Source organism: Leptosomus discolor, chromosome 4, assembly GCF_034619465.1.
Source record: "Leptosomus discolor isolate bLepDis1 chromosome 4, bLepDis1.hap2, whole genome shotgun sequence".
Taxonomy (NCBI): domain Eukaryota; kingdom Metazoa; phylum Chordata; class Aves; order Leptosomiformes; family Leptosomidae; genus Leptosomus; species Leptosomus discolor.
The window spans coordinates 14,636,898-14,657,962 of NC_141394.1; the positions used below are offsets into that span (position 1 = coordinate 14,636,898).

General features: G+C 38.4%; 1 protein-coding gene across 1 annotated transcript; it reads right to left on the reverse strand.

The window, feature by feature from the left end:
• Positions 1-1,879: 1,879 nt before the first annotated feature.
• HELQ (helicase, POLQ like) lies at positions 1,880-21,049 on the reverse strand. Its single transcript, XM_086463710.1, has 18 exons — positions 20,897-21,049; positions 19,752-20,490; positions 19,241-19,419; positions 18,489-18,689; positions 14,743-14,815; positions 14,163-14,260; positions 13,488-13,586; positions 12,642-12,787; positions 11,500-11,739; positions 10,460-10,601; positions 10,049-10,153; positions 9,293-9,512; positions 8,327-8,484; positions 7,366-7,464; positions 6,778-6,951; positions 6,067-6,180; positions 3,792-3,926; positions 1,880-2,084 (listed from the first exon to the last, which is right to left on the reverse strand). The coding sequence occupies exons 1-18, from the start codon at positions 21,047-21,049 to the stop codon at positions 1,998-2,000; spliced, it is 3,162 nt and encodes a 1,053-aa protein (XP_086319836.1). The 3' UTR covers positions 1,880-1,997.
• Between the last annotated feature and the right edge of the window lie 16 nt (positions 21,050-21,065).

The window sequence follows — 21,065 nt, forward strand, 5'->3', positions numbered from 1 at the left end:
GTACAAATATAACGGAAAGTATTGTGACAGAGGTTAATGGCTCATTAACTAGTCTGGTAGTTAAAGCAGCAATTAATGGATTATTTCCACAACATCAGTTATTGCAATAACTCAGTATTCAGAATGAATAATTTTACAGTAATTCCCCTCCCAAATCCAGGCAAGACTCTTTCAAACGTTGGAGGAACACCGTCAAGCACCTGTAAACCTTTAGAGCAACCGGTTAGGCCTAAGAGGCATCACTAACATTTTCCTACACGCATGCTACATCAACCGCTTGGATATGCACTCACATTTATGCTGGAATGAGCATCGTCTGTCTTTTGAAGATAATGCAAATAAACCAATAGAGAGTTTCATATTATATCTTATTTGGTCAAAAACTCAATTAATTAAGGGTAAGGCATTAAGGGACAGACCTAGATAACCAAGCCACGGCAAACATTTCTTCTGCACTTGAGGACGAGTTATACATTATTAGGGCCAACTTGATGTGTTCTCATGCTTCCAAACCCATTTGTGCCTTAGGCACTTAAGCATCCATAACGTGATTCCCTTGTGGACACTGAACTTAGCAGTGGAAGTGAATCATGCTGCCTCTGAGAAGTGCTGGTTTTGAATTCTTGACCTGGTTTAACACTGGATGCGCTTAAATATTTCGCTTATCTGAACTTTGTAAGCCGCTATGACATATCAAAATTATGGTCTTTCTTTGAGGCAGGTTTCTGCTAAATGAAGGCTTATAAGGAATTTATTCAATTGCTACCTATGATTTCTCTAATGCAACAACAGAATGAGCAGTAAAATACTAGCCTTTTCATCATTTTTTCACCATAACCCCTTTCAGTCAGGTGTTCAACTTCTAACGACACCACTGGATTTAAAAAAATTCCTGTTCACCTCTAGAATCAAAACCCAACTAACCTAAGTTGAATAAAACAGACAGCTGAATTAAGGTTTAATCTTACTTTTCCTTTACTGAGAAGGGACACTTGATTATACACAGAAATGCCATATTTAAGTATGTCAGTATACTGGCTGCCATGAGTTAACCCAGCAGTCTGTCACAGCTTTCAAGTCCTTCTTAATGTGCAGTGCTCTAACATTGTCACGTACTACACACCAGCTTTGAAAAGGAGTTTGCTGTATCACAACTGAAGAAGTTTCAGGCATCTTCAAAATGACTTTCGTGAAGTCTAACTTTTTGCCAGTGTGACTAGTGACTGACACATGCCCATGGAGTCTCAGAACTTGATATGGCTTCTCAAAACACCAGTTCTTCAAGCCTTCATCTTTATTAGTCTTCACATTTAAGCAAAAAATTTAAAAACATTAAAGAAACCACAAACTTTCTGTTTGGAAGACTGCTACAGAAACATCCTGAAAGAATGCTCTCTCGGGGAATTGATGGAGACTGACTAAAAATTTGATATTCGTATCTTATAGAAAGGCTTAAACTAGGCATCATTTCTAATTTCTTACACAACTCTGGGACAACTTCTTTGTTATGAATTGCTACTCTGTTTCTCTCCTTCCATTAGCTACACCTAGAGTACAGAGATTCCTGCAAGCAGGAGTTTTGGAGTAGCTCACTCAAGCACACGTGGCCTGAAGGGAAGATCCAATGTAAAGGCATCATTTAAGTCAGCTATAAACCTAAGCTCTAGGCAGAAGTACACACCAGGCAGTTAGTCCAGTCCCCAAAGCCCTCCCAGGGGTATATCTAAAAACAGGAACGAATTAAGATTTTATTTAATTATTTTTTTTAAGAATTAAGAATTATTTTGATTCTAGCCTAATGCTCAAGAGGTTCATAATGAAAACCTTCAAATGAAGTTAACTTTCCAAGAAACACTCTGAACTCAGAACTCACACAAAATTCAGGTATACAAAAGACATTAAATATTTATTATAATTACAGCAGCTTTACACCAGAAATTTAAAAATTTTAAAATATCCCAATTTTTTGATTCATGATTTTTCTTCATGACAGTTGGTCAGTAGGTCCCTGGGATATCTGTAGGCACCTTTAAGAGTACCTCAACTTCTTCTTGTAAAGCCTCAGCTTTTTCACTCAGCAGCATCTATAGTGGAAAAAACACCAAACCATTAGAAAAATTAATACAAGCATTAGCTGTAACTGTTAGACAGGTTAAACCACCAATGTTTCTTTCTAAACTTGCACCTGGTCTGTAAGAAAACCTCTGCTGCTGACCACAGGACCGCAGTACTTTTGCCACAAAGGACTAACATTTTCACAAGTACTACCACCAATATTTTTTACTGTTTAGTGTATTCCCATATGAAAAACACTAACACAAAAATTCATACAGTGCACAGCTGGTTTTCTCAGTTCTGCCATCACACAATACACAAAATTTAACAGAACATAAACAGTTTTGTCTAGAACTGTTAACAAGAGCATTTTTAAACGTAAACATTTATTTTCCACGTTGGAATAAACATTCGTAAGTTGTCCCTGCCAAGTTGCCAATTTCCTGCTTAATGAGAAATTTCTTACTACAGCATTTTACAACAGACATACAGGACGCCGATATTAGCAACTGTCTAACCCACTGCCCTGAACTGTTCATTGCTGGCAGTGGCAGAGTAACAGTCCGCCAGCAGCACGTGTAGCATAACACATTCAGGCACTCTTGTAACTTCCCAGTTAGAGAAAACCCCACCAGTTTAACGTCTGAGCATGAGGGTAAACTAGCTTGCTGGATTTGGCGCTGACGCAGATGAGGAATCTGCATACATCCCTTTCTCTTGGCTCACACAGCAGCAAAAAAAGCAGTAAGGAGCCTACACCATTAAATGGCCGTGACCTCTTTTTAAGCACATAAACCTCAAAGTGCGAGCTACCCTGTGAGAACATACAAATCAAGACTCTGTTATTGACTGCGTCATTTTTCACACCAATCATGCATTTATTTATTCTAGGCACTCCCTTTACCAAAAGCTTGCTGTTTCAGCAGAATCCAACATGAAACTGATGCCATTCCAACAGCAGATGACTAATAGAGACTGAGGAGAGAAAATACTACCACTTGATAAATAAAATACTTCCTGTATGTTTTTGTTTAGGCACAAATCAATGTTTGCTACAGATCCTTTCCCTTGGACTACTTATGTGTGCTAAGGCATTAAGTGTGCCCCGGAGGCAGATATTAGATGGAGGCCCTTCTAATGATGCATATTCAAAATGGAAAACAATTAGAAAGAAAAGAATAACAGGGTACGACAAAGCAACCTAAATAGGTGAGGTTACCCCTATACCTTGTTGGCTTCCATTTCTGCAATCCTGAAAATCCTGTTCTTTTATCACAACTACCACTAGAATTTCTGTACAGTAAGTCCAGAGGTATTGGCAGAATTGAGCCTTTTCAGTTATGACGACTCAGCACAGAGATCATGTAGTCATTTAACTGCCGCATTTCATCAGACAAGCTGTCAAACTTTTTCGCCCTTTGCTTCCCCTCTGAAAAAGACCACAACTTTCCACTATCCTGTACATAACAAATTGTTTTAAGAAAAAATTAAGTTTGCCTGTCGTTCAGGAGCATCAAGGTCAGCAACTGCTCAATTCATTTTAACCATCTCAGAGAAATGATACCATCGAGAAAATATTTCAATATATTCTTAATACAGATCAATATCTGAATCACAAATATCCACTAATGTCTTTACTAGTAAACTGAATCCTTCACTTTTAATGTCATTCAAACATCCACTTTTGACATATTGAAGTTCTGAAGCAGGTTTTTTTAACTTTGTTTTTAACTTACCTTTGCAGATGAAACAATTTGTTTGGCTTGACGTCGTGACAAGTGTTCAATCATCCTGACCAGAGTTTCTGGATTTGCATTAGCCAAATGTGCTAAAGTTTTGTAGCCTGCATTATAAAGCTGTTTTGCTCGTGCCTGCAAGTCCAAAAATCATGTTAGGTTTTTAGAACAGGCAATAAGAATTACCATTAAGTGCCAGCAACCTCAAACATTTCATCTTTGCATATCAATCCAAGTCTCTTCATCTTTCTAAGAACATGAATATTCACCAAGAATCTTTACTTCCCTAAAAATACAGCTACAAGATTTACTTCCCAGCTCTTACCCAGCTCTTAGGAACCCATTTGTCACTATTTTCTCTGAGCCTACCCGACACAGACTCTGTCATCCTCTTTTGTCATTATGTTTTCTCCATTCGCTGTCAGTGACAGGAATCGCTGTCACATTCTTTGGAGGTGTCTAAGTGAAAGGGTGGCCAGTTTTATAACAGCTTTTTTTTTTTCACAGAACTTTCACAGAACAGAGCTTTCACAAAATTCCAGAAAACACTACACTGTCCTGTTCCAAGCTTATAAATAATTTTTCCTTTAGTATCACAGTATCCTTTTTATTTTTCTAGTTTTGTGTGAAGTCATGGCTGTGAGCTCACGTCTACAGCAGAGATACACATCACAGGAGAGGTTCTCTGGAATTTGATTATCACCAGTGTATGTAAGGGGGTATGCATTATCTGCTTCTCTTAACTTGGTTTGAGCCTGTTCCTATGTAAGGTAGCCAAGCAGTACCTGCCTAACAGAGGGTCTCCGGGCAAACATTTCTTTTGCAAAACAAATGCTGCTAGAACTTTACAAAGTTTAAGTTAAAATGCATTTCTACACTGTAGTGGAGTAATTTAGTATACTCAAGGCTTTAGTATCCTCAGTTATGAAATAATACCCATTCGATGAACAAGTGTTACACCTCCAAACATTTGGTCAATTACCTTTTGTTCCCCTCCCCCTCCTCTTTTAAAGACAACAAGGAATAGAAAGGCATTTATTTGACGGCATATACGGGGTTTTTTAGCACCCAACAGCTAACAGCCTACAATATATTATCTTCCTCCATGGTAACAGAACTACGCATGTTCATTGATGTGAAGTAGGTGTCATTAGTTTCACCAAATATAATAACTGATTGCCAGCAAATATTTTCTGTGCTCAATCTGGCTGTTATATGCACAGTATGACTGATGATGCAGAATGTTTCCCCACTAATGACTTAAATCTCACAAAAAAGTTTTAGATTGCTCTTCGAAAACTGTGCAAGTAAATGCGCAAAAAGTAATTTTCTCTTTCACTACAGTAACCTTAAGATTGATTCTTAAGAAATCTAAGCACATCACATCTGTTCAGGAAGACAGTCTACCTGCTACAAATATCAGCTGTCGGTATAGTTTTAACTCCAGTGCAGAAGTACCTTGGTTATAGAAGTAATTTTGAAGAGTCATCTTTAAAACACAACTTTAGCAGAATCATGCTGTCCAGGCTGGTTTTGCCCTTACACAGAAATGCTCCCACATTGAGTGACCTATCTTTTGCATCCAATTCAGAAAATTTGACATACAAAAAAACCCACATTAGGCTCTTAAGTCTTCATAATTGTTTAGCTTCTCAGAATAAAACCTTAGCGCCACTAAATTAAATGGTTTGCCAACAAACTGATTCTACAATAGGCTGGACGGGCAAGTTTGATCATTTTGCAGAGAAGTCCAGCAATTACTTATAACCTTGCACTGAAATCCAAAAAGATTTCCTACTTTAATAGGAGTCTTTGATTCAGAGACCAGTTAACGTTTATTATTTAGAATACGTGCAGCACTGCAAGTGATTGTAAAAGCCTAAGTTCCCAATAGGACTTCACATATTTTCGCGAGAATCTTCTAACTTAAACATGTAAATTTTTATTGCTCTTTACTCCTATGAACTGAAGAATCCTTATCGCAAAATAAACCTGGATTCTCTTTTCCAGCTGAGGATACAGCAAAATTATTGTTCAAATACAGCATTTTCAGTGTTGCTGTGGCAGCAGCTGGAAGAAAATCGTTATCGGCTCCAGCTCACATTTCATCAACAGACCACTTTTTCCCCAGTCTCCAGGACTGTTGTGGGATACCTGCTCTATGCCAAATTCTCAATAAAAAACTAGCTTGGTGTTCTCGGTTTACTGGAAAGGCCCACTAACATTTAGCATACAAGTTTACATCGAAAAATCTCAGAAAGCCAGGTTTACTAACCTCCAGAACCCCTGCTACCTCCATTAGAGGGATGAGTTCTGTCTTAACACAGTATGTCAACCGCTTTGTAAGTTCTGTCAGCAAGGCTTTATAAACCCAGAATTCTTCCAATTCCTGCAGAGACAAAGATCATTAAAAAACAGATCCTAAGTTCTGTATTTGGGGGGTACGACTGATAAGAGCTCTGCTGAGCAACGAGAGTCTATTTGGCTTTTAGACAGAGGAAGTACTATTATTTCTAGTTATCCTTTCAGCTAGTTGCAGAGTTGTATTCAGCACTCTTCAGCTGAACATCCCAAAGTTAGGGAAGTTCTGAAGGCAATGCATTATTTCAATAGAGGAAAAAACGGAGAGAACAAGTCAGCTGTTTTCCCAAGATGACATTCCACAACCAGATGGCCTTATTTCCAAGAGAAAGGTAAAACTGTCAATTATTTCCCCAACAGCACTGACACTGATCAATACCCTGTACAATTTGTATATTTTCACATTCTCAGTGCATAAAGCTTACTTTTAATACAAGAAATACCACCATACAAGCATGCTTTTCTAACCAGGAAAAATAATTTTGAACAGGAAAGGTGAAAAAATAGTTTTGCACAGGGAAGGTGAAATATAACACCTGTGTTTGGTTCAAATGTAAAAAACCAAAACTCCAGATTTTGCAAAACCAATCCCAAAGAATTTATTGGAATTCACTTAACACACTACCTCACAGAAACGTAGAACACAGGAGGCGAATGAGGCAGCAGAATTAAGGAGATTTTGCACATATCCTCGGGACATATTAAATTTCTCTGAAATGCTCCATATATTGGTCTCTTTCAGCAGGGTATAAAGGACAAATGTCAGGTACAGCCTGTTTACCACAGCACTGTCCACATTCTAGGAATAAAGCAAGTTAGAATTCAGAGCCAATATCACATTCAAGATAGTGCTACAAGGAAATTCTTTTCAACTCTACTCCTTCACATCTCTAAAACATATCTATATTGTACCCAAAGGCATTAAACAACATTAAGAAAATGAACCAATGAGGTTAAAAGAACCTTAATAAGTAGAACATTTATAATAATAATATATACAAATAAATAGATATTTATTTATATATATTATAATAGATATAAAGATAACGTAAATATTTGTTTATTTATTTATAAATATACACACACACGTATTTATTTATGTATTTATAAATATAGAAATAAAGAACACTAGCAGAAAAACAATCTAGAATTTGTAAATGATTAAATGAAGTTACTAAATTGTCATCTTAGGTATGAGAAACCTCCAGCCTACCTTTCTGATGGCTTGACCAGAAGCCTTTTTTGTAATAAAGCTTTCAGGTACTCCCACAATATCCACTACTTTTTGCTCTGCTGCACTTAGCTGGTTGAACTAAAGTAAGATTTTATAAAGAATTTTCAGATATTTCGTTCTCTTAATATTATAGAAAACACAAGTCTATTATTCAAAGTGAAACGTTTTTCAATATCTCTACATAGTACTTAGTCACCAGACCAGTACTATCATCACTAGACAGTCAGATCTGCAGCTTCTTTGCCTACTTTGAATTACCTGTAGCTGTCCATCTCTGAATGCCACATTTCATCAAAATAGATTTTAGTGCTGCCTCTAGTATACACCCCTTTACAGATAAGGGAGTAGTTGAATTATGGGTGGATTTTACAGAGTGTCTAAGACTAGGATAAGGGCTGTGCTGCTAAGGCTGACATAAGCATAGCAGTCTGTAGGAAGGTATTGATCACAGGTATAGCTGCAGTCATGGCTGGAGTTACACAGTAGACTCAGATATCAAACAAAGATTAAATGAACAAGCATCACAGAAGGTAAATATGGCTCTTGATTAATTTCATAGTGGTTTTCTTGCAAGACTACAATGATGCGGTTACATATAACTAGTTTATAGGAAAGTCTTGTGCAAGATTAACCAGGCTCTGGCGACGGCAAGGCTAGCACCAAGGTTAGAGTCAGGATTTGGAGTACTCGCAAATCAAATGTGTTTCATGCCACTGTTTCCCCAAACAGGGTCAAATATTATAGGTGCAAATGAGAACTTAGGTTTTTATGCAACACAGGAAAGCATTTCTGCCCTGTGACTGAAAATAAGACAGCATATCTTAACTTTTCATCAAATCATTACCCCACTATCTACATTTCCTGTGCGTATGAACTTACTTAAAATGTAACAAGCAGGATTATTATATGCCCCAACGCATGTTTGCTAGTAAATTCTCACCTGTCTCAAGTATATCATCCAATCCGGGCTACAGTTAGAAGTCATATCATACGGAGTTGCCAGATACAGAAGATGAAGGTTGCTCTCAAGCACCAGCCCTTCCAAACCTTTCTTCAATTCTCTGTAAAGAAGATTGCAGTATGCCAAGTCTATAGACCCTATAATAAGCACACAATGTATTGCAATTTTAAACAGGTAGAGTTAAGTGAAATAGATTTTAACATAAAGTCAGCATTTCCTTTATCTTCCCCAAAACCTTGTTATGCCGTCTGAAGTGAAGAGAAATAACTGTAACCCAAATAAGTGCTCTAACCTAACACAAGCAGTGAAATGGAACAGAAGAAAGGCAGTCACCTATTTCCATGTATGTCTGCTCTCTGTGTGGTTTTGGAGTGTCTGTGAATTGCCTTGGCTTTAATGAAATCATGAAACAGTCTTGTAAGTTGAAGGAATCTTTCAGAGATTCATCCTATTCCAATTGTGTTCCATACTCTCTATCTTTATGCTATGAAAGGAAAACAGAACTTCCTGATATACTCTCTTCTTTATTATAACTGGTCTACATGTCATATGCTTCCTTTCCCTCTTAAGCTTCCCTCTAGGTCAAGAAATACCCCTGTTCACAATACCTGTGCATAAAAATGAATTATAAAACAAGATCATGAGCCATTTTGATTACAATTACTGAATCAAATCTTTAAATCATTTTTTTGGGGGGTAGAGTTCTGGTTTTATTCCCGTTGGGCCAATGTTACTACACTTCATTCCCACCTTGTTCAGTCATGCACTACTTTGTTCATTCACATTTTCAATCCAGCACATCATGTAGTAATCAAAACTGATTTCTACAACTCGTTTTTCATTGCAGTTTCAGACTGAAGATGGGAAAACATATCAAGCTGAGATAAGGCTGAGATGAAAGGGCTTGTTGAAATGAAGATTATAACAAGAATACAAAAGTCTTACCTTTGTATGTAGCTTTACCCAACGGTGTGATTGCTAGTGTACATTTGGAATTGTGGTCCTTCTCTGATATTCTTCGTTTTAGGAGTCCTTTTTCTATTAGATTTTCTAGCCCATCTTTAATGATCTTTGACAGGCTCTTCTCTTTAGACAGCAGCTGCTGCTGAACACCCAGCAATGTACTGCACATAAAATTGGTGACTTCTTCACGGGTAACTGCTATCTGCATCAGTTTTGCAAGTGATTAGCATGTTTAAAGGTGTCATTTCACATAACACATTTCATAAGCTATATGAAAAAATTTACTGACTAGAGAAGCAGTTTGATAGCCTGGTAATGTGTTTCTATATAAATAGATGACAACAAATAGAATGATAGACAGTCTACAACAAATCTGATGGGATCGCTATCCATCTGTTCTATTTTTCTAGCTACTGCGTCACGCTAATTTGTTTCTACTGTTTCTATTTGTATTTTAAATCAAGTATCAGAAATTGTTATTAACACTGTAATGTATCGTAAGGTAGATAAAATTTTGACTTTCACACATTAGGAAATTGTCACGTTATGTGATTACTTGACAACTGAGTTAAAAAAAAGACCTCTCAAATCTTTGTCTGTCTTATCTGATTAGGAGCTATTCTGAACTTGTGAGCCAACCTGTTTGAAAAGTTTGTTTTTTTCTATAGGATCAACAGATAAAGTTTTCTTTGCATTCCCAAGCACTTAAGTTACTTGCAGAGAAGAGTTAACTGATACCTGCAGTCCGACCAAAGATAACAACAAGCTCTGCATTCCCTTGGTCAACTCCAGCAGAAGATTGCTGTAACAGTTCTCCAAAGGACTGTTAACTAAATCCTGAACCTAAAAAGAGCAAGAAATATACTAGTTTAGGGAAAATATTTATGCACTAGTTTTACACTTTTACAAATACTGTTCCACACGATTCAGCTTACAATGGAAATAAGCGTAGATAGATGTATAAAGTTTACAGTTCACATCTGCAAACAATCTACATAAAGGTGGTTTATAGGTATTAGTATATAATACCTACAAAGTAAAGTCAAACAAGTGCAATGTTAAGTGAACAAAAATTAAGCTAGGCAGCTCAGCTCCTCCTGCTTATCCCACCAGCTCAATTTAAATTATCAACAGCTTTGTAAACATTACCAAGTGTTTGTCTCTTTCTTGCACTATGAGAATACTTTCTCCAGCACTGTCAATACCAGCTCGACCAGCTCTGCCAATCATTTGTTTATACTGGTTCTTCTTCAAGAAGTCATTAGCAACATAAGGAGCTCTGAGAATAACCCTGTAAAGAAGTCTTTAGTTATGCTTTAATATTAAAATTACTAAAGCAGCAATAAAATTTTACAAATGCATTATTTATATATGTCCCTTGCTTAGTAACTAATAAAACTAAATGCACCAGTTTGAACAGATGTGTAAATCAACCAGGAAAACATTTAACAGTTTAAGGTTTATTGAATGATAAGCCAAGTTCATTATGTTTTGTGAAACCTTTGGAACTAGTCTTTACATCTGCTCAAAGGCCTGCGTTTAAAAGTGAAAATCACTGCGATATAAAGTAGACCCTACTAAAAAACCATAAGCTACACTGACCATACATCAGTTATGCTAGAAAAACAACACCTGTCTGTATGAAATTTTTTTCTTCCCTCAGATGCATTATTCCAACATACATGCACACAAACTGAATTCTTAGCAGACAGTCTTTGGTCATACAGAGCACGGCAGTCATATCATCAGTGTCTTACTTGTGTAAGAAAAGATAACACATTTTTGTGTTAAAACATATTCAAACTATACCTCCTCAGAAAAGATTTATTTTACAATTTAAACACTGTTTTTCAGACAATATCTAAAGAAACCACCAAGAATTCCTTATTCTTCTGTATAACATCACTAAAATACTGAAGCACTTCCTGAATTTATTAAAATTTCCTTAATCCATTTGGATAAGTGCTCTTCAGCTATGCATTCTGAGGGACTTGCTACTGATTTGCATTTCCCAAGTAAAAAACTTTGCAGTCTTGTGTCCTGAGTTGAACACAAATGCCCTTATGCTTTCAATTTGCTAGCAAAAGCAGAAACATACTTTAAATAGCACCAATATTTCCAGTTTATTAAAGCTATATTTTACAAAGCAAAAAACCAACGCAGCAATGAAATATGTTTCAGTTACTAACCTTCTAGCTGGCAGGTTGACTCCAGCAGCTAAAGTAGCTGTGCAAGCAAGTAAACACAGGACACCTGTAGAATATGCTTCCTCTATACTTTTTCTTTCATCATTGGTAAGGCCACTATGGTGATAGGCAATACCAAAAGGGATTGTTTGCTTCAGAACAGGACAGACACTTCCATTTCCAATATTCTTTAGGTTCTTGATGAGATCTTGTTTCTCTTTCTCCCTGTGAGCTCTAAATTCTCTTAGAGGAGGAAAAGCATTTCTTTAGATGTTGATCAACCATTGACTACATAAAAAAATCAAGAGACAAGCTTACTGTCTATTTTTGTTCATTAACAATCCCTCGAACACCTAGGTTGCAGAAATAGTTATTTCCAGTAACTTTTGAACAGCAATACACAGGAGACTGGGTAAGCTGCAATAGAACTCTTTTTGTTTGTAAGCACAGGTACAGAAGGGATCAAATACTGACTGGGTGTGGGTATCGAGTGTGCTGAAGAAAGGAAATAGGGCCAATGTCAGCTCGTAATGAAGATTATAGCTATGTCAAAAATGGTTCCAATTTTGACAGCAAAGGAGGGGATTTGTTTATTTTCATGTAATTTCTTCCTACATAAAATTTAGTTTTGCTAGACCATTATGAGGTGATCAAATCACATTTAAATGACACCAAAGGTTAAGTCTTTTTTTCTTTATTAATGAAGCCTGGCTTGGATTTTACAAATTACATTTCCAAAGTAGGTATGGAGCAGAGATACTCAACTGACTAGTAACACACATGGTAACATACATTACCAAACACTGGGCTGCAGAGAAAATGTTTTTTCTAAGCTTGCAGATATCAGTGCCAAAGGGACACAAAGTTAGATTAATTTAGTATGCTTTTCCTTTTTTCTTTATTATTTGTCCTCCAATAACCATTTTTTCAACCAGTTTGTGTAAAAAAAATCTTTTTTTTTTTGGTAAAACATTTCCTTAACGAGCCTTGAGCAGTTTGCTATCATTTATGCTGTTAGCGAGATCCCGTATTCAAAGTATTTACTTCTGATCACCAGGGAAAGCCACTTGCAAACTAGTGAAGATAAATCCTAAGTTCTGACCAATTATTTCATATATAATTAAAAAATCATGACAGAAACTTACTTCTTGAGGTATTTGCATACCATTGAAGCCACATTTTCACAGTTCTTTTTAGTGGGACAAAAGATTAGGCAGGAATATTTAGGAATAACTTCAGTAACCAGTGCAACGATGTGGTCAGGATCTTCTTTCTCCAGATTACTAGAATACTATCACAAACACAGACTGACAAACATTTAAACTTAGTCATAAACTAAGTACTCAGTACTTGTTCTCAACTAGCTAGAACACTCCCATTTGCTTTAATGTGACATAATTGCAAGAAGTTGTAGAATAAACTTTTCTTCCAGTCCTCACTTGAAAGAGTTTATTAATACATCTAGATTGAACGGAGGGATGTAAGTATCAAATGCTCTGCTTTTTCCCCTTAATGCTGCAGTTTCTTTCAGTGACACCATAATGATGTTTCTTGTGCTACTGGCAGTCTACCATAACATGTGTTTTTCTTTTTATAGGTTGAAATTAATCCCTACAAGTCAGTAATAAGCTGACAAAACCCAAAAAAAGATGTCTTTCAGTATCTAAGAGTGATTAACTGTTGAGAAAATCTACCCAAAACCAAAAAGCATTGAGTAAGCAGAATATTCAAACCCATTGCTCTTCACACATCAAAATGCTGAAGAAATCTCTACCTTAAAGAGCAGTAAAAAAGTGAAAAATCAAGTTAAGCATTCAGTATTTTAAAAGCCTTTTTCCTCCCCAAAGCCTGCCAGTTTATTTCTCCTAAGTATTACAAATGAATTATCATGTTTAAGTAATTTCTTTGTTAAAAGCTGTGTAAACAAATCAGTGTAAAATAATACATTTCATAACTGTAGTTCAAAGAAACCATAAGTACTTTGTTTTTACCTTGAAATTAAGAAGACGTGAAAAAGTAAAGCCCTTTTCTGTTCTGCTGTCAACTGTGTAAATGGTGTCTCGTATCTTTACGTATTCCTTTAATTCTACCTATGAAGATAAAAGCCATAAACAGAAACTTTAGTTAAATTACCAAGTCTTCTCTAAAGATTAAGCTATTACTGATGTTCAGCTAATGTTTTTTTCTAAGCATCGCATTTCATATACATACTTGCATGCACATAAGCACACACTCTATGCCATCAAAGAGTTTTTTAAAAAGTTAATTATTTTAATTATGAGACACTTGAGAAAGTGTCTAATTATAACAAAGAATATGACAAATGTTGGATCCCATGAACTATTCATAAACCATTGTCATGACCACATTCAGGTATGGATTCTAGTTATATCAAATGACCCTAATGATTTAATCACAGCAGCTGTAATTTAGAAATTGGTTTCGTTAAAATGACACAAATAGCTTAACAACAATATAAAGGAACTTGCATTTACAAGTGCATAGTGCGATTTATTATACTGCTACAATTACAAGCAGTAGCAGGCATTATATTACATTACACAGTGAAATTAAGCGCAAAAGCTGCGACAGGATCCTAAACAGATTTGTTATAATTTTAAAGCCAAATATCTTCTTTGCTAGTTTATGGTATCTTGTATACAGACCGGTCTAAAATTATTAGTATAGTATTCTGCTTGCAGGAACTTCTGCAGGTCTCCAACATTATTCAAAGTTGCACTCATTCCAACTATTTGTGTGTTTTCTGTAAAACAGAAGTTGAGATGAATTTATTGCCACATTCACAATTTTTAACACTTCTGCTCAGTATTTAATTCATGAGCCTGCTTCTTCATTGTTAGTCCTTTTAAATGCCAAAGCAGCAGCTTTGAAATAGTAGCAGTTTAGTAGCAGCTAAGAAATATTACCTGAGATGTAAACATAAAAAGGAATCCTTCTCTATAGAAGCCTTTAATCGGAATGGCTAAGAGGCTCCTATGAAGAAATGGAAGGCATTTGACAATACTCAGGATTTCTAAGAGTAGCATCAAAAAAGCTGCAAAAACATCCAGCCCATCATTACAGGGTCAACTAACACTTAGATGAGTAAACGCAGTTACTGCATGGAGTCATGCCACGTTTTCCAAAAGCCACCAGAACACAAATACAGAAAGCAAAAGTATGACTTCTCTCTAGAGATGCCATCACTACAATGTTTTAATAACATTAACTGTGGCCGTGACTTACTGTTAGTGTAAAGGATTTTCGCAAGAGTAATTTCCAGTGTTGCTCCACGACTTCCCTCACCAAGCATATGCAACTGTGCACAGAGGGGAAAAAGAAGAATGAAAGATCATCACCGAGTTAAGAGTATTACTACAAAAACCCCAAATTATGTAGTCCTGAACAAATATTACAGGAATGTCTTTGTTGGACTTCCTCATGATAGCCCCCTGGTAAATTTTGTCTGCTAAGCTCCTTCCAGAAGTATAGCTTCACTAAAACAATGTTTAAGAATCAGAGAAGAACAGACCCAAGAGCAGATGTAGATAACAAGATTTACGTTCCACTTAACTAGACCATAACTGACACAAACAGTTAAGTCCTGACAGTAAACAGTCGATGTGGAGATCTTTGTATTCACCAGCCTAAAGCTATTTTAAACAAACCACATTTTAAACAACACTTACAGTGGCAGTTAATATAACTTTTTTTCTATCAGCCAGCAACTTCCAGAAACAGTAGAAGTTAATTCTTAAGCTGCCTTCTGTTTAGAAGCTACTGTGTTAAAGTAAGGTCAGTCAGCCTGAAGCATTCCACGAATTAAACATCCCTGTTAGATGTTATACATGTGATTCAACCCTACAATCAACCTTTAGTAGCACAACTCAGCCACACCACTAAAAAGCAGAATAAGGGGCAATTCTGACTGTCAAATGTTACTTGGTATTTTCTTTTTTTAATACTTGAGTCATTATTAATACCAGACACAAAGCCTCATGGTTTCAAAGTCACATGGTTTCACCAGAAACAAAGTCTCATGGTTTCACATTTATGTGTTCTAGTTCTAGTGCTGCAATGGATGGCTATAAGCTCTTCAGAAGGGACAGGCAAGGAAGGAGAGGCAGTGGGGCGACCTTCTATGTTAGAAAGTGGTTTAATTGTGTAGAACTTGATGATTGTGAGGACAAGGCTGAGTGCTTATGGGTAAGGATGAGGGGGGAAGGCCAACGAGGCAGATATCCTGCTGGGAGTCTGTTATAGACCACCCAACCAGGATGATGAGGCATTCTGCAAGCAGCTGGCAGGATTCTCACAATCGTCAGCCCTTGTCCTCGTGGGGGACTTCAACTGACCAGATGTCTGCTGGAAATACAACACAGCAGAGAGGAAACAGTCTAGGAGGTTCCTGGAGTGTGCAAGGGAGCCTAACAGGGGAGGTGCCTTGCTTGACCTACTGCTTACAAACAGAGAAGAACTGGTGGGAGATGTGGTGGTTGGAGGCAGTCTTGGGCTTAGTGACCATGAAATGATAAGAAGTTAGGTCAAGTTAGGAGGAGAGACAGTCAAACCACAACACCACAACCATGGACTTGCGGAGAGCTGACTTTGGGCTGTCCACAACACTGGTTGAGAGAGTCCCTTGGGAGGCAGTCCTGAAGGACAAGGGGGTCCAGGAAGGCTGACAATTCTTCAAGGCAGAAGTCTTAAGGACGCAGGAGCAGGCAAAGACAAATCGGCGGGGAAGATGACTGGCCTGGTTGAACAGGGAGCTTTTGCTGGAACTCAGGGAAAAAAGGAGGTTTACCACTCTTGGAAGAAAGGGTGGGCAACTCAAGAAGAGTATAGAGAGCTTGTTAGGTCATGCAGAGGGAAAATTAGAGAGGCAAAAACCCAACTAGAACTAAGGCTGGCCACTGTTGTGAAAGAAAACAAAAAAATGTTTCTACAAATACATTAACCACAAAAAAAGAGCCAAGGAGAATCTCTATCCTCTATTGGATGCAGAGGGGAACATCGCCACCAAGGATGAGGAAAAGGCTGAGGTACTTAATGCCGCCTTTGCCTCAGTCTCTAATAGTCAGACAAGCTATCCTCTAGGAAATCAGCCCCCTGAGCTGCAAGATGGGGATCAAGAGCAGAAAAAAAACCCCATAATTGTTAATGACCTGCTTTGCCACCTGGACATCCACAAGTCTATGAGGCTGGATGGGATCCACCAGAGAGTGCTGAGGGAGCTGGCCAAATGACTTTCCATCATTTATCAGGAGTCCTGGTCAACAGGGGAGGTCCCAGACAATTGCAGACTTGCCCATGTGACATCCATCTACAAGAAGGGCTGGAAGGAGGATCTGGGGAACTTCAGGCCTGTCAGCCTGACCTTAGTGCCAGGGAAAGTTATGGGATGGTTCATCTTGAGGACGCTCACATGGCAAGTGCAGGACAACCAGGGACTCAGGCCCAGCCAGCATGGGTTCATGAAGGGCAGGTCCTGCTTAACCAGCCTGATCTCCTTCTATGACCAGGTGACCCACCTAGTCAATGAGGGGAAGGCTGTAGATGTTATCTACCTGGACTTTACTAGAGCCTTTGACACCATCTCCCAAGAAAGCTGGTGGCTCATGGCCTAGGCAGGTGCACACTAAGCTGGGTTAAAATCTGGCTGGATGGCAGAGCACAGAGTGGTGGTGAATGGAGTCAAATCCAGCTGGTGGTTGGTCACAAGTGGTGTCCCCTAGGGCTCAGTATTGGGGCTGGTCTTGTTTAACTTCTTTATTGATGATCTAGATGTGGGGATCTAGTGCTCCCTCAGTAAGTTTGCAGATGACACTAAATTGGGTGGGATTGTTGTTCTGCTCGAGGGTAGGAAGGCTCTGCAGAGGGGTCTGGACAGGCTGGATCAATGGGCTGAGGCCAATGCTATGAGGTTTAACAAGGCCAAGTGTTGGGTCCTGCACTTGGGTCACAACAACCCCGTGTAGCGCTACAGGCTGGGGGATGAGTGGCTGGAAAGCTGCCCAGCAGAAAAGGACCTGGGGGTGCTGGTTGACAGGTGGCCGAACATGAACCAGCCAAGAAGGCCAACAGCATCCTGGCCTGTATCCGCAATAGTGTGGCCAGCAGGAGCAGGGAGGTGATCGTGCCCCTGTACTCAGCACTGGTGAGGCCGCACCTTGAATGCGGTGTGCAGTTTTGGGCCCCTCACTACAAGACAGACATTGATGTGCTGGAGCATGTCCAGAGAAGGGCAACGAAGCTGGTGAAGGGTCTGGAGCACAAGTCTCATGAGGAGCGGCTGAGGGAACTGAGGTTGTTTAGTCTGGAGAAGAGGAGGCTGAGGGGAGACCTTATCGCTCTCTACCACTACCTTGTAGTGAGGTTGCAGTGAGGTGGGGGTTGGTCTCTTCTCCTAAGTAAGAAGTGATAGGACAAGAGGAAATGGCCTCCAGTTGCACCAGGAGAGGTTTAGATTGGACATTACGAAAAAATTTACTGAACAGGTTGTCAAACATTGGAACAGGCTGCCCAGGGAAGTGGTGGAGTCACCATCCCTGGAGGTGTTCAAGAAACTTGTTTATGTAGCACTTCTAGACATGGTTTAGGGGGCACAGTGGTGTCAGGTCAATGGTTGGACCTGATGATCTTAGAGGTCTATTCTAACCTAATGATTCTATGATACATAAAATACATTCCATACAGTTAAAATTATTTATGTTTTTTCTAATCCATTAGAGATGTCTAATTGATAAGCAGGTACTAAGTACTTCACCATCAACTGCTACACAGCAGATCTCTCACTATGGAATCTATTGTCCTGATACAGCAACAAATGCTTCAGTTAAAGAAAAATAACTTTCAATATTACAGAACTACGTACCAATGAAGAAAAAACTTAGTTAAGTAGTAATACTTTCATGACAAACACTCAAAGCAAAACCAAGTAATCAAAAATTGCTCTTTCCTAATACTTGTGTATCATAAATATAGCATACCTCATCTACTACAACCAGACCAAGGTCATCAATTCTTTTTGTTTCAATTAAGGAATTCACTAGAGCATGTCCTTTTTCTATAGTAGCAATATAAAGAGATTTTTTTATTCTCCTCTTGATTGGTGGAAATCTTCCTTTACTTCCTGCATATTCTTCAACCAGGAAACCCAATTCTATCCCAAAACTTGATAAACCCCTAACCTGTAAAAAATCAATTACAGAACAAATTCATGCTCATTTTTGGATTTCAGAGCTGTCTTAAAATCATGCATATAGCCAACCCGCACCACAATCAACTGTTTGAATTAGTCAAAACATATTAGCTATGCCTACATTTTCCAATTGCAAAGCTGAAGTGTTTACAAGTGTTACCAATCTTGGGTTACATCTGCTCTGTAAAATTAACTTCTCCTTTATATCAAAAAATTATTAGTTTTTATTTCAAGACCATTTCTTTAGCAAGGTGGGCAATACAGCTCTAAGGCTGCAGAACTATACATAACATTGCAAGAAGCTATTATTTCAAATTCAGCACATTTTACTTTATAAGTCAGCATCTTCATCTCAATTTAAGTCTCTTTTACTATGAGACTACTGACCCTCAGAGCAGCATTTAGGAAAGAATTCACTCACTTCCCACCACATATTTATGACAATCATGGAGTTTGCTAAAATTAGTGTTAAAACCAGACAAGTAACATGGCATATAAGAAAAGACAAGCAGTATAAGAAACACTGTATTCAGACCAGACCTTTTCTTGGACAATGGCAACATATGGCAGGATCATCAGAACATCCTTCTGCCTGCAGAGTAATTCTTGGAGAATTATTATTTCAGCTACAAGTGTTTTTCCACCACTGGTTGGCAATGAATATATTAAATTCTTTCTTTGCTGTAGAGATTCTAACATTAAGCAATCATGCTGCCATTCTGTAAAATTAAAAAAAAATTACAAGCAACCCCCAGGGGCACGTTAACCAATATCAAAATACTTACGTTTTGCATACAATATTTTAAGCCTAGCTTTTCTTCAATAAACTGCTAAAAGCTTCCAGTGATTGAGCCTTCCAAGGTATTCTATAAGCCATATCAACCTTTCCCACCCATCTAAAAACCCAAAATAACCACTTAAGACAATCACTTTCCAACATGGTTTACATTAAATTCTACCTTAACTTAAATATTTTTACAGGGTAATGGGTAAAATGGGTAACACTTCACTAACAATTTTTTTCTTTTAAACAAACCATTAGTTACATTACCATAAAGCATTTCAATCCCTCGATATTGTCTGAAAAGATCTTTAACTTTGCTAGGTAATCCATAAAAAGGGCCTATATCAACAGAAGAAGATTCAATAGTTTTCCTAGCAACACAAATCTCTTCAGACAAAACAGCTTCTTTAAGCTGTTTGGTCTTAGAGACCTGCAGAGTCTGGGCTTTGGCATTTCCAGTCATAGCACTTTTCAGATGATCTCTAAGACTCTCAGTTTTAACCAAATCACACTTAGAGTCTGAGGAAAAGTCAGTAGGTATGTTCCCGTGTTCAGCATCAGGACAAAAAGATGACAGACTCCCAATTTTGTCCAAGGAGGCATTCAAACATTTATTCTTCCTTTCTGAGATTGAAGATACTCTAGAACCAGAAGGAAGTTCATCCATTTTCTCAAAATACAAAAGTTGTGATGATGGCAAGTCATCTAAAATAGATTCAGTCAGTTCTTGGTTGCTATCCACCGGGTCATTTTCATTCATCTGGAAAGCATCCTCTTTGTCAGCTTTAAGAACAATCAAATTTTCTGAAGCAGAAAAGTTATCTTGTTTTTTCTGGTGAATTCCTGACTGAAGACTTCCAGGTGTGATTTCTCCAGCTGCTTTAATATCCATATTTTTATCCTGCAGGCATTTGAGGTCTAGAATATCAACTTGAGCTAACAAAGAATCATTTCCATAAAAGCTGTCATAGTCACCAAACATATCTTCTTCACTATCATTACCACACTGTAAAAACATAATGAGTATTAATACTCCAAAGCAACACCAAAAAAGGCAGCATAACTTGTACAGCAGACACATCAAATGCAAGTCATTTCAGTCCTCCCGAACTTGACAAGAAAGTTAAGTGCTTTTCTGATGTTTATGAGGAAAACCTTGCTTGCCTTCTAAAGGAATACATGCTTTAACTCAGTGACACTTAACCTACAAGTACACATGATGCCTGTGTAGCGACTTAGTGGTAATGAATCTTTTTAAGGTTAAACACAAACGGCATCCCTTCTCACCCAAAGCAGGGCCCTCCCCGATCAAGGTCAGGTAGGCTCCGTCTGTGCCAAGCCACCCTCCCCGACGGGGCCCCCGCCCCAATACCCAGCCCGAGAAGCCTGCCCGCACCCCGCCATCCCCGTACCTGGGCCTCCGCCGGCGGCGCCTCGCCACCGGAGCCAGATCTCTTGCGAGCCACCGGCGAGCAGACGGCGCTGGGCTGCACGGGGGCCCGGCTCCGCTTGCGGGCAGAGCCGGGGCGGCCCTTCCTCCGCACGGCGAGGCCGTGCTCGGCCATCACCGCCGCCCCGCGG

Excerpts from the sequence above, each read along its gene's own strand:
- HELQ (XM_086463710.1), bottom strand. The coding sequence starts at position 21,049 with ATGGCCGAGCACGGCCTCGCCGTGCGGAGGAAGGGCCGCCCCGGCTCT. Across the intron at positions 19,420-19,751 it reads AGGGATTGAAATGCTTTATG|AATGGCAGCATGATTGCTTA; the intron begins GTAATGTAACTA and ends TTAATTTTACAG. Across the intron at positions 10,154-10,459 it reads AAGAAAGAGACAAACACTTG|GTTCAGGATTTAGTTAACAG; the intron begins GTAATGTTTACA and ends TGCTCTTTTTAG.